Source organism: Pyxicephalus adspersus, chromosome 10, assembly GCF_032062135.1.
Source record: "Pyxicephalus adspersus chromosome 10, UCB_Pads_2.0, whole genome shotgun sequence".
Classification (NCBI taxonomy): Eukaryota; Metazoa; Chordata; class Amphibia; order Anura; family Pyxicephalidae; genus Pyxicephalus; species Pyxicephalus adspersus.
This window is the reverse complement of record NC_092867.1, coordinates 19,685,698-19,700,600: the sequence shown is the minus strand read 5'-3', so window position 1 is coordinate 19,700,600 and position 14,903 is coordinate 19,685,698. Positions and strand designations below refer to the sequence as shown.

The following is a 14,903-nucleotide window of genomic DNA, read 5'->3' as shown; positions in this document are numbered from 1 at the left end:
TTTAAAGAAAACTGATTTGGGAAAATGGTGGAAGCTGGAGGAGTTGTTTGATATGACATAGTATCATATCCAGTAAGTAACATATCCAAGTCATCACTTTGTTTTAGGGGTTGTGAGGGAAGTATGAAGCACATATGGTCATCATATCCGGGAGTCGTGTCTGGTCTAAAGTATTAATCTCCTAGGCAGTAACCCCAAGTGTGGCTCGGGGTAAAAAAAAGCAGCTGAAAGCGGTAACCCCCAGCCACACTAAAAGCTAAAAATAAAATAAAAACTTACCTAGTCCCACTGGCTTCCTCCCATGTCCTGCCCGTTTGATAACATCCTCTGGCCACCTCCTCTTCCTTCGATCTGTGCCCCGGCAAGAGCGCCGACGTTCCCCGGTGCGTACAGTCATCACTAGGAGCATGGCGGTAATTTCAAATATTTTGTATTGCATTCAGTATTATTAATGTTTATTTATTTATTTAATTTATTATTTTGACATGATTTTGTGTTTCAAACGTTATTATACTCATACTATTATATTATCCTGTAAAATAAATGTTTATTAAAGACAATTTACTGCTTTTAGATATATAAATTCAGACAGAAATGAACCACCCAGGAGGTTAAATCTAATCTCTCATCCTTTTTACCAGCTGTCACCCTGTTCTTATTATGGACTGAAATGCCACTGCCCACACTTTCCAAGAAGCTGTTTTGCAATGTACTGTTGGCAGCCAGAATTGCCCTCACTAAGGCGTGGAGGTCTCCGAGTATAGCCTTCTCAATACTGAAAGCAAAACTGAATTGGATAATGGTAAATCATGACCCACCTTGCATTTTCCATTGGTGTGGATTATCTCCTTTCCCCTATCTTTTCTATATTCCTCACTTCATAGGTATTTTTTATATGTACAACCTTGTTATGAGATAGTTGTACTGTTTTGTAAGTTAAATGTCTACTCCTATGGATTTATACCTTTTTAGTTTCCTTTTAAAAAAATATTGAAATTATATATATATATATATATATAAAATATATATAAAGATCATATATGCCTTTGTAATATATACTAAAAAAACACTTCTAATATACAGTACAATAATAAAACATTCAATAATAACATACAATAATATATAGTAATATATATATTTGGTGATGAAAATACTGATTTAAATATTGGTTCATCCAATTGAGATCACACACCGAGGTATACGTTTTAAGCTAGGTTTATTGAAGGTTGCAGATAAAATAACAAAAACGGCAAAAGAAAACCTTGCCTGTCCGGCACTTTCTACTTTACTCAGGTTTGAGCTCATTCACACAGACCAACTTTCTGTGTCCCTAGGCAGAGAGAGAATGACTGAGCTCCTGGCTCTGTTATATCCCCACCCTCAGTGCTGCTTCATTAATTACCTCACAGGTGAGAGTCTTCCACCTGCTACCTCACATAGGAGAGGAATCTTGGGCAAATATACCTCCCTTCCACCACCAATCCTGCATTGGTGTCACAATATATATATTTCTTTATTTCTGGAATAATTTATGCTGATGTATGTATATATTAGAGTCATTTATTATTCAGATAGTACCAGGTCTCTTCCTGTTGGGGAAGCACAAATCCTAGAAGTATTATTTAAAAATATTACTTGCTGGGGTATTTCCTACTTTTGTATCCAAACTCTTCCAGTAAAACCTGTTTTTATTACTACAAAACTTGTGTAATTTCTATAGTGAATGACATGTTCCACTCGCTTCTCATCAATAGGTATTGCTGCATAAAGCCCAGGGATAATCATGTGAAATATTCATAGATGTTTGAACTGGAACTGTCAGTATGCAAAGTGTATATCTATGCATGTTTGTATTTGTAGTTCCAAAGCAGCTGGGGGCTATATGTTTAAGAGGATCAGTTTGTTTTACACCGGAATGGGACAGGTTCCTATTCATACAAAAGTCTTCTACAGTATGTCATGCAGTGGTGAATGATATGTGTCAAGTTTGTATTGTTTTGCATACTATTATACAGACCCCTAGGAAGCAGCAGTAGACCCCCTCCCTCTCCTTGCAGCAGGGCTCAAATAGCATTTCCCATAAGCCCGCCCCCTGCTGGATCCCAACCAGACAACTTTGAGAATCTCTCCCCGCCCTGGCTGCATTGCTGTGCTTTGCTCGGAAAAGGGGCTTTGTGTGTACCCGTTTGGGAAGACCCTGCACACTGGATGTAAGTTGTTTTATATATTTGCTGCATAATGCTCGTTTCACATATTTTCTGCAATTGTATTTATATAGCATTTTCTGTTTCTTTTTTTTAATTTGGATGAGCTGGATGATTCATGCTTCAAACTTTCCCCTTTCCTTTCCAAAACTTTGTGTTTCCTTTAGATTCAGTGTAGTTCTATTTATAAGTATAAGGCAGGGCATTGCTATACAGTAAAAGGGCATTTGTAATCGGATTTCAGGTTTATGGAAAGTGATACTGGGGTGATGGTCATACAGGAAAGCTTTCTTATACCTAGAAGTATAGAAACTTTCTTTTTATAATCTGTGGCAGTTGATATAGAAGCTTTAGCATTAGGTGGACAGGGATGGTGAATAACATTAATCTCAAAGTTGAGGGAATTAGGCAGTGAATGGTTTAAGTAGTTTTCTTTTACTACTTTATATGTTAAGACAAAATTTTTCACACCACACATTGATTGCATTGACAAACATACTTGCAGAATGAGTAGTAATTTTATATTTTCCTTCTACTAAAGGAAAGAATTATGTCTTACTATGAATCACGGTTTATAGCTAAAACATTACAGGGAGGGGATTAATTTTATGTATACGTGAAACATCTAACAAACCATGAAACTGGCCATGTTCTTCCCACATCCCATGATTGGCTTCCCTCCAAATTTGCCTTTGGCTGTGTTAGGAGCATTAGATTGTGAGCTCCTTTACAATACAGTGATATACCTGTGGTTTCTGAAAAGTGCTGCATATTTTGTCAGTGCTATACTGTATATAAAGATAATTAAAAAATTATTAAACATGATTTCATTTCATTTTTTGTTACGAAAACCAAACCCAGCAAACAAAACACCTGCAATCTTTTTCCATCTTGTATTTGATCATGTATTACATATTTTACCTAGTTTCACAATTAACCAAATTCTGGTGGTTAAATTTGTTGGTGGTATATTGCTTGGATTCTGGCAATAACTTGTGATTATTGGAGGATAGAAAGTAGTTGAAAAACATCATGTGCATGGCCAGCTTTACAAGGACCCTGACCCAAATGGTGTAAGACTGCTGCTCATGTATTTAGAAAATAACATACATATAAATAACTATATATATAAAATAGAGAAAGGTCACATTTTACATAAACAGAATATAACACAACATATACACGGCATATTGTCAGCTTTCAGAACTTAAACTGATGCCTTATCTTAGTTGGGGATGTCCTATATGTAGCGCTTGGCTATGTCTCCTGCATTATGTTTGCTGAGAATTGCCAAGAGAGGGTAATTGTATAAATGGGTTTCTGATACGTTGTTGTATAGATCAATTCATGGGAGAAGCTCTTAAGCTGCAAAACTGAAAAATTAAGCGTTGTAATGGACACTCAGGGGTTAGACTATCGAATTCCCATAGAGTGTGCTAACGGATAGTAAGCTGCTTTTTCAAGGAATTCCATTTGCTCACTTGCAGGTTACTTTATAAAAGCAGGAAGAAGACAAAGTGGGGGTGTTGCCCACATGAACCAGTTCCAGTTTGGTGCTATACCAGTTTTGGTATAGCAATTCCTTGCAAGTGAGGCAAGCTGCTTATCAGAATAAATTACGGCTATGTGGTCTCCAGATATGTGCCATCACACCTTCTATTTGATACTTCTACCTTCTTTATTGTTTAACATGTCAGCAGTTGATCAGCTAATATAATATAAGATCACATCTTTGAGTTGCATCTTAGAGTTGCTAAAATGCCCGCATAAAATAGGAACATTCCAGATATGGAAACATGGTAGGGTCACTGAGCACTTAGATCTCACTATTGACATTTTTAAGTGCTGACTATGGAAAAGCATAGTACAACATTTTATATGATGTTAAGTTGCCTCAATAGGACTCTGCAATTGGCAGCTTTTTATTTAGTAACATGATGGTTTTCCTATGGATTTTGCATGTGCTGCATTTCAAATGTTGTGCAGTATGCATGTATCTCAAGGCAAACCTTTTTTCAGTTATGTTGGTGGTAGGGAGGTTAGGTTTAGACCAGTTTTTTAGGTTTTTATTGCCTTCTGTGTTCCCATTAGAAATAGTAAACCCTTTATTTGTAGTTGTGACCATTTAATGTCTGTGGGCTCCTTAATATAACTTTGAATTTTCATACTTCGGGTTAACCATTGGTGGCTGTGTATTTTATCCCCTTTACTTGGAAATTTTATTAGGTAATTGGTGTCTTTATATAGAAGCCATTGTGTATTTTATACCTATTTGTTTTTTATAGGTACGCTTCTTTTTGAAGTTAACTGGAATTCTTTCTGTTGATCTTTGCTTTCTAGGTAACATTCTGGTTAGATTTACAGGTCTGTACTTGTTTGCTGTTCTTGAAAGCACAAGGAAAATCCCTAGCTCAGGGTGTTGTTCTGTTAAATGATACCTTCATTTTCAGTATAAGTATATTATATTGTGTAAAGTTACATCTATCATTGTCCTTCCCTGAAAGAAAAACAGGTTTCAGTAATACATTGTCATGAATTGTAAAGCAGTCTCCTTTCTTTAACTGATTTCACATGAGAACCAAGATATTTCTCTTTTCTGTCAGCTTTAGTCTAATTTACATCTTTATACATAAAATTTCATTCAGCTACTATTATGTTTCTCCTAGTTGTGTAAATAAATACTGTAACAACTATAGGTAAATTCGAACTGTGTGCATGGGAAAAATGTATTTTCATTACATTTCCTCATTCCTTTTTAAAAAATGCCACATCTACAGCAATCCTGCATTGAAAGATCAAATAGTGTTATCAGCGGATTCCCAGTTTCCCTCTGTGAACTACAGGATAGCCTGTAGTTATGTTATGGAGATGAGTGGAAGGGAATGTGTTTTGTAGTCCTAACACACGTCCTGTCCTAGGTAAAGCTGATTCTCTGCTATATTGTACAGTAAGGGCTCTATTTATAAATCAATCAGAGCCATATTTCATTTCTTTAGGAAGATCAGTTCAATGGGAGCTGATATGTTGAGCGGTCGCTTTACATTTCTCATTGTTACTTGAGCAAAAACATGTTATTTATTACAATCCTGGGAAACCAAATCCCAAAAATTGTATATTTGGGGTAACATTTTAAATAATTCTATATCGGTTTTCCCATGTGACCATTTCTCAGTAGTATAATAAGCTACCACAGCTAATCCCTGGAATATTGAAAATACTTACTGTATATACTCATTCTACTGAGCAAGGCAGTTCCAAGGTTGCTGCATTCCAGCTTTAAATTATACACATCGTGATTTGGCCAGAAAGGAAAGTCTAATATTTGACTTTTAAATCCCCTTTAAGTGTTCATAATTTTTTCTTATTCCATATCTTTAATACATACGATATGGTAAGATATGTCAAAGAGGAGAAATATAAGAACAGTAAGAAAAGAACATTGATAACATTAATAAAATAAACAGTGTCCTGGCAGTTACTTTGACCCACCGTCCTCTGTACAAACCTGAAGAAACATCTACAAGTCATGAAGTTTGAATGGAGTAAAGTCAGAATTTCTTTTTGTTGCAATTAATATGTGGTCAGTGGTTCAAATTAATAAAGCAAGGCAGTCAAAATGACAGCCAGGAAAACGAGCACTTTCAGAAGGTATTAGTAGCCTATTGATCTTTTGTGACAGGCTTTTTTCAAAGCACACTTGTCACATTTGATAATAGATTGCTATGTGCCCAGGTACTATCATAAATGTGTTATGATACTTGTATTGCAACTTAATAGCTAATAGCTTAACTAATAGCCGTTAAAATGGAACTGGAAGCTGTTCCCAAAAAATAAAGGCAGAGGGCAAAAGACTAGTCGCCAATATTGCCTGTGGTCACCTGCAGCTTATCTTTCCCCATTATTGAGTACAATATCTTGTTCTATGTTGTGTCTTTGTTTGTAGGGAACTATCTCATGAGATGCAGGGCATCGCTTTCTCATTTCAGAACCTCCAACAAAGGGAACAGTGAGCAGCACAATGGAGACATCACCAAAGATCTCTTCAGATCTTCTCCGACTGGTAGAGGCAATCTATGCCTTAAATCTTACTATGCAGTAAAAAAAAGTAGAAAAAAATGTTTTAGTACTTTAGGGTTTGGTTATTTAACCTCTTCATGACCGCAGTATGTGGTAAGACTACATGAATAATGCAAAAGAAAACTAGGAATATACAACAGTGTTGCTAGTTTTAAGGCTTTTAAGGCTAGAAACTGAATATTACGCCTCAAAAATTTTGCTAAGTAAACTCTGGTTAAAAGTGAACTATATTTGCCTGCCTATGTTTTATCTTGTAATATTAAGTAGCAATGAGATGCAAACCAACACCGGAGATCTGGGAGGATATTGAAATACTAAAAATATACTACATATTAAAAGAAAAAAAAATGAATGCTTTTGCATACTAAGATTTTGTTTTTGTTTTGCAGAGTAAAATTTTTCTACATTAAAGAAGACAAAGCTTAAACCTCAAGAATACGTAATGGCTTCTCTCATCTCTGAAAACTTGAAGTTTTTTTCTCTGTTCTTCAAGAGCAGAGATGTTATGATATTCAATGGGTTGATTGCCCTTGGGACTGTGGGAAGCCAGGAATTATTTTCTGTGGTAGCATTTCACTGCCCCTGTGCTCCAGAGAGGAATTACATGTATGGACTGGCTGCTATTGGAGTACCTGCTTTGGTTTTGTTTCTTATTGGGATTATGCTGAACAACCACACGTGGAATATGGTGGCAGAATGTCGAAAAAGAGCCATGAAGAACTGTTCTACTCCAGCTACTTTCCTTTTATTTGGGTCCATAGCAGGGAGGGCTGCGGTGGCACCAGTCACATGGTCTGTGATTTCGCTACTGCGTGGAGAGGCCTATGTATGTGCCCGTAGTGAATTTGTTAAGCCCAGTACATTGATGGGATTGGTTGCAGATGTTGCACCTGATACCATGGCTAGAATCCCTTGTAAAGATACACCGAGCAGCATTTTGGCATATAAAGATGAAGTTATCAGGACATTACAGTATGAATCACAGGTAATTAAAAAATACTTTGCAAGCTGTCAACATTCTTAAAACTCTTGCACTGCATTTGCATAATATTATGGTAGGCAGAATAATAATATTTGTAGGCTGACTGTGTTATTACAAAATTTTGATGTCAGTAAAACAAAGCTCCATTCCAACTGTCCCAATTTACACCAATACACTGGTCAACAATGCCACATGTTAAGAGAAAAATTTCCCATACGGTAAAAAAAAAAATGCTAAATAACTGTGTGTTTATCATAGTTTGCTAAACACAACACAATTGTGAATGCAGATGGGATTGACTCAAAGACCTACACACGATTGGGGTTCTATTGTTGACACAGCTGTTGAAAATAAGTGACTTCATTCATTAGTTTGTTAATGATGACTTGTTTTACCCAGAGATGGCATGTCCATGTGAAAGAATTTGTATTGGACACTATACTGGAGAATCTGATTCCTGTTGGTAAACAATAGGACATCTATTAGCACCTAGCTGTTAGGTCCCTTCTTTACATTATACCATCAGGAAAGCACCAACAAACTTTACTGTTTAAAATTAAATGTAAAAAGAAGTATACTATTACATTTCTATGTTTCTGTCATTAGTTAAAGCTGCATACACACGTGCAATATTAGTCGCTGGAAAGGATCTTTCACAATCCTTTCCAACGACTATTATTGCACGGTGCATGAACGAGTGTTGTACATACAGCACTGTTCTGCTCTATGAAGAGGGGAGCATTAGGATCCTGCATTAGGATCTTTAGTCATCCATCATCCGTGGATCCACCAGGACAGTCTTTCAGGCGATGGTGCTGTACACACACCAGATTCTCAGGCGAGAACCTTTCGATGTGTGTACGTAGCTTTAGACTAACATGGATTTCACAATTTTGCTACTTCTGGATTTAAAAATAAAAGCTTATGGCATGGTAGTATTTTACATTTAAACTGCAGAGTCCTGATAAAGGGAGAGGGGGTTAAATCAAAACACCTATAGGTATAAAACTAAAAATACTGTTTTAGTGTTCCTTTTGAAACCTGCACTAGAAAACATCCACTAAAGGCATGTTTAGGATAGCAGTTTTTGCAAATTCTTTCAGAAAATGGTTAACATTGGACTCGGTGGGCCTGATTTGTGAAAGCACTACAAGGCTGGAGAGCTTTTGTTAGCAAATGTTTTCAATCCTGGACCAAATCTATTCCAGGTTTGCTGGATCACCCAGGTTCACCGATGAAAGTGTATCCTCTCCAGCCTTGGAGAGCTTTATTAAATCAGGCCCAATGGGTCTATTAGTTATTGTTTATTTGACAAGAAGTAGGAGGTGGCAGCTTTGCCGCTTGCTTTTCTTTGTACACTACATGCAGAACACAGGAATGGTTTACTGCCCCCATAGAATTAATTGGGGGCGGCTAAAAAAGCTTTTAGTTTTTATTCCAAAAAAAGTAAACTTAATGCCAGGCTTTTGCAGCTGCTTGCAAACACCCATAAAAGATTATCACTGACAGCTTGTCTTTGCTCCTGGGAGAATGTATGAAGCTGTAAAATATAGCTAGTCTGAACATGCCCTTGATCTGGTTATTATATAAAAAACAATCATCTGTTTGTCTGATTCAGTAAGTAAGTATAAACTTAATACGTTTCAATTAACTGTAGCAAGATCAGGTAAAAATGATCTTGCTACAGTTAATTTAAACATAACATATCACTTGCTAGATTTTGCACCATCTTACAATATACTTGTAAATATGCAGAAGTATTTTTTTTTTTCTAATACAGCCCATTTAAGTGTATACGTTTCTCTTTTTATATGGCTTTTGTCCTCATAAACTAACTTAACCCCCTCTGAAAGTAGCAGTAGTATACACTTTAAATGGGCAATTTTTAAAACCTGATTGCACCACTAAGAAGATCAGTTACCAACAATATCAAAGTAATACCTGTTGTGTGAGGCAGTCAGGTAGCATATAGTAGTGTATGGTTTTAATGAGTTGAAGCATTGTGCTGTTATAAGAGATATTACTTCCCACAAGTGTAATTTACACTGTATGTAACCATTTGTTCCATCAAAATGGCCGCTCTCCGTTGGACTTAATGGGGTAAAGGAGACAGATGCAATAACAAAGTGCATTAGTAGTGCATAAGACAACCAATTTTAGTAAAAAGGCTACTACAACACAATATACAATATTACAATGATGTAATGTATGAGTACTAATTGCACAAACAATGGACCTACCTGTAAAAGCAAGCCCTAATTGAAAGACATGTAGTTTGCACAGACACTTTAGAATAACTTTTTTTATCCTTGATTGCATATCAGCACTGCTAATCTCTCTGAGACCATTCCTGTCTTGAAGCATGTACATGATTATACATAATGTGTTTTTTGAAGACAATGACAATGTTTGCATGGATAACAGTTAATATTAAGAATAATTTCTTTAAACAGTTAAACTGCAGATTTAGATGTGACTTTGGAAGTTATTTTAACATGTTAAAGTTTACATGAGTTTTTAGTATATGAGTTTATGTATAATTTAACTGTATTGGTAATTTGTGTGTGGGGCAGTACAAAAACATGACTTCAAAATGTAAAACATATAAAGTATAATTCGTTTAAAGTCTGCCTTCCTGGTAGTCTTTTCATAAGACAAATGTTTCACAAAAAGTGCTAAAATTACAAGGCAAATCAATACACAAGGAAATCCAGACATGCATTCCATTGTATATACAAGGCAACACTTGTAATTGCTTGAAGCTAAAATTCCCAAGGAACAGATTAGAGGAGGATAAAGGATGTAAAACTAAAGCCGCGTACACACTTCCAATTATAGTCGTTGGAAAGGATCTTTCAGGATCCTTTCCAAAGACGATGCACTGCACGATGCATGAACTAGTCCTGTATATACAGGACCATTCTGCTCTATGCAAAGGGGAGGGGGTGAACGACGGAGCGGCAGCCTGCTGCACGCTCTCCCCCTTCCCCTGCATTATGATCGTTTGCTGTTCATTGTACGTGGATCCGCCAGGACGGTCATTTGGACGATGAACGACACGCGCTGTACACACTTCAGATTCTCGTCCGGTATCGGTCCTGCAGCGATTATCTGGCGAGGACCATTGGAAGTGTGTACGTAGCTTAACTGTTAAATCTTCTGATCTATCTGATCAGTTCTGGTCTGGTGCTAAGACACTAGACAAGCAGAAGTCCTCCCTGTGTCATTTGACTCCCCACCCCATCCCCCCAAATTATCAGGTAATGGGAAATATGGTGGAATCATTTTCTGCAGGTAACTGTTGAGAAACTTTATAAAACCATTCAGGAAAATGAACATACAGGAAAACACATTACAAAAATATTTTACTACAGTTCAAAGTACAAAGGATTTAAATAACTCAACATCCCAAAATTGTTTTAGAAAATGGCCCTATTCACTTTGCAATTTTATTTTTAATATAGTTTTTGGTCATTTAAATATCTTAAAATATTTATATTCGGTCCTCCTGATGCAAATCCATGGGTAGAATAGCTGCAAGTAATTCATATGGGTCTGGTCACACATACCCCTTTCACTTTTCTGCAAAACAAGTCAGTGTGAGGGCATTTAGGTTACGGGGTAGAGAACAAGACAAGCACAGACCACTGGACTTAATTGTACCATGTGGGGGTACATGACTATAAAAGAATAAAGAAGTGAGACTAAAGTTAGGTTTTAGAGTGTAAAGCTCTTCAAATGTTGTCCAAAATGTTTGTTGCCTTTTTTAATTTTTTTTTCTTTTAAATTGTAGTTTATTGGTTGGATTCTAATCGCTGTAGTTGCCTCAACCATCTTTTTACTCAAGTGCCTGCAACACTGCTGCTCTCCTTTGAGTTACCACCAGGAGGCCTACTGGAGCCAGTACCGCTCCAGTGAGAAGGAACTTTTCAACCGAACCGCCGATGTCCATGCAAAAGTACTTGCTGCCAGTAATGTCAAGCAGTTTTTTGGTTTTGTTGCTTTGAATAAAGAAGAGAAGGAAATGGTAACTGAATACCCAGTGGATGAGACACAGCCAAGCCCTCAATGGAATGAAATAACTGGAGTCTATCTGTATAGAGAAAACAAAGGTTACCCCCTATATAGCCGTCTACATAAATGGGCCAAGAAGGTCATTGGGAATGGTACAGATGCAGGAAGCAGAGAAATGGCATTACTAGCTGTTTAAAACAATGGATAATGAACTTGGTAGCATTACCATCAGGAGAACACACAGCCATGAATCTATACTCAGGAAATCATAGACCATCCACCATACATGCATTGCCTGGAACATCATACAACCTATGCAATGTTTCCTTGCCAAGACTGATTTAACTGATCTTGATATTTGGATAAATGCTCCCTTATCACCATTTGGAGATGAACTCCAAATCCTTCTCCATAGCAGAGTATGCACAGCTGTAACTAATCTTAGCAGAGCACAATAGGAATGACACACTTATTTTCCGTTATAACAGCCAGCCCTTCTCTGCTGCAGTCACTGTGCATGTCTGTCATAGAATTCAAGAGTCAACGTTCTTTTCAGAGAATCTGTGCTTGTTGTAAACCTTTCTATATTGACTGAAATATAAGCGATTCATGTGGTGTACTGTTATAACTAAATAAATAAATCTGGTATTGGCCAAGGATAGTGCTAAAAGAAATCTGAGATGATGGCAACTGGAGGGGATCTAAGAGGTCAATGCCACTGGATACCGGAGCAGAGAAAAAACATTTCAATAACTTGGCTTTCTGCCCTTTACAGAAACTGTTTCCTAAATACCAAATTTCAACCAACAGGGTTTTATTTCAGAGATAATTGATCCCATCCAAAAATTTCAGCTCTAATTTATTTATCATTTTAATGATCTGTGCATTCATCTACTTGAAGCAGCCTGACATGCTGGTGGCTGAAAGACTGAAGAAAGACTGGTTAGTATCTTCTATCTGTTAAAACCAGTACACCATTGTTATATTTTTTGGTAATGGTAACCTCCTTGTTTTTTCAGCTAAAAGCTGAACTCCAGGTTGTTCCCTACCTCCAACTTTTTTTTGTTTAAAAATACCGCAATATAACTATCCAGGTTACTCACTTAAATCCCAGGTCACATGAAGTTTCAGTCCCCATTCTTCTTCTCTCTCCTTTGACACATGGGGGGGAAGGTTCTACTTGGGTGTCATTATTACCACCTGGGCGATCCTATCAGTTGTCCAGCAGTGGGTCATTTAAGGATCTAAAGTTCTGAATGAAGTTAGCATAACAGGACCGACCAGCGTTTGCACATCTCAAGCCCTGGATTACCAGCCCCTTTCATTTGCACAGATATGGACAGGACACCAAGGTGTAAAGTATTTTTGTAAATTCCCCTTAGAAGGGCTTCAAGAGAAATGCCGCCATAGCACCAACCACATGCTTTATTCTACCTAATTTCTTATTTGTGTATTTATTAAAGCTAGCGCATAAAATGTATGTTGCATCCATGTATGATCATGTATTAGGCAGGTACACACATTTTAAACATGTCAGGGATTTTTTTTATTAGTTTTGGCAAATCTGGCAATGCACTTTACCTGGGCTGTTGTGTCTTGACATTTTATTAAAAATGGTTTTGTTGAAGAAATTCATATAAAAATATTAATAAAATGTACATTTTATTCAAGAGACGACATTTTTGCCTACACCTCAGGAATTGTAATTGTAATACAAATATATGTATGAATGCTTTTTCTATTAAATATTTTGTATTTTCACAAAAAGATACATTTGTTTTCAGTTTAGTGTCTTAGTTATCTTTTTGATTTTTTTTTTTTTTTTTTTTTTGCAGTGACTTGTATTTGTGAAAATACAGAACCACCCTATGATATACTGTGTTTTTTCAAACTAACTCCCTATTGGCGACAATGCTTCTTCTCTAAAAATACAGTACAGGAAATGTTGTTTTTATAGACAGTGGCAAGGTTTTACTAGATAAAAATGAAAAAAAGCCTAAAAAAATGTAGGGTCTGTGTCAACATCCTTTTGGGCAGTGACAGTTTGATTTGACTTGCAGTTGGCCATCTCCTAACCTGCTCAAGCTGGTTTTGTATTTATATTGACTTTCCATAAGTATGCAAACCCATTTAAAATGAACAGTAGAAGTATATTACTAGCCATGACAGATTGTCATTGCAATACCAGATTTTCTTGTTTCCTTGAAAATGAATAGGGGAACACCAAACTGATATGCTTTAAAGCTTGTTTTTATTCAATATTTCTATATTTTGTGAGTCTTTAAAAAAGATAAATAGTTTTATTGTTGGTATTAAAGTATATATTTATTGCTTATTATTTTATTTTAGTATGTTTTCCAGTATGAGGAACATGAATTTTAGAGTATTATAAAGCCAGTGAAAAACTATTTCCATTCCACTCTCCATAGGAACAGTGAATTAAGTCATCATGAGTCACCAGTTGTGGGAGTTACGGATAAAAATAACTAGTTGAATACAGAACAAAAACTTCCCTCAGACAGTATGAAGCAATTTCTTTGACAATTTAATAACGTCAGGTTGTGATCAGAGTGATTCTTTTGGGGTAATTCTATTTTTTTTTACTTATTTTTATCCATGGCACAAATAGAAATGTAAAAGTTACTAGAATCAACACAAACCCATACTAAAACATATTGAAACCAAAGAACAAAGAATGTGATATATTGTTAACTAGACTCTAGATGTAGCTCGAAAAATTACTTTAATGACACAATTTCTATGACAGGGTGACACCTCCTACCATCTTCTTTACAATAACCTAAAGCAGCGGTTGCCAACTGGTGGTCCTCGAGAAAAAATTTTGGGGTCTGCGGCTCTGGATGGTGCACCCCTGAGCGGGCTCAGGAGAAGGACTGCGCTGGGGGGATGCACCAGCCAGAGCCGCAGACCATGTCTCCTGTACAGTTCCCAGACTCGGGAAAGTGGGTGGGCTGTGTCCCTGGACACAACCCGCCCACTCTACTATCGGAGCCTCAGATCTGCGATGGGAGAATGGGCGGGGTTATGTCATAATGACGTCACTCTGGGGGAGGTTTCTCCCCCTTTGAGTTACACCCGGCTCCCCACTCATCCTCAGTCGGGAGCCGGTGATTTTAGTGGTCTGCGGGACCAAAAAGGTTGGCGACCATTGACTGGATAAGCCCTTTAATTCCTAATAACCTAAACAATGTAACTGATATCTTCCTGTGCCCCGTATTGGGATTCCTGTCAGGATCAACAGGAACAGATCAACTAGTAAACAGAGTTCTAAAAAGCCACTGGGAATGCAGTTTGCATGTAAAGTATGTTCTATTACAAACATGTTGAGGCAGGGGAGTCCAGTAAAAAGTAGGAGCTTTTATTCTTTTTAAACTATAGGAGAAGAAGATTAAATTGGTTAAATTAACTGATAATTGTTAAAAAACCTACTCTAACCCAGTGTTACCTAGACCTGGCCTAATGTCACACAAACAGTTCATGTTTTAAAGATGTTCAATTGAGTTGTTTATCTGTTCTGCTGAGACATTAATTATCCAAATTGTGCATATGTGATTATAACATACAATATATTTTCTGTTGGACAGGCTTTTGGAACACTGCTCCAA

At 36.8% G+C, this 14,903-nt stretch overlaps 1 protein-coding gene across 1 annotated transcript; it reads left to right on the top strand.

The window, feature by feature from the left end:
* Nucleotides 1-2,066: 2,066 nt before the first annotated feature.
* Nucleotides 2,067-13,044, top strand: CALHM2 (calcium homeostasis modulator family member 2). The gene is made up of 3 exons (XM_072424358.1): nucleotides 2,067-2,210; nucleotides 6,671-7,266; nucleotides 11,057-13,044. The coding sequence occupies exons 2-3, from the start codon at nucleotides 6,724-6,726 to the stop codon at nucleotides 11,471-11,473; spliced, it is 960 nt and encodes a 319-aa protein (XP_072280459.1). The 5' UTR covers nucleotides 2,067-2,210; nucleotides 6,671-6,723; the 3' UTR covers nucleotides 11,474-13,044.
* The last annotated feature ends 1,859 nt before the right edge of the window (nucleotides 13,045-14,903 follow it).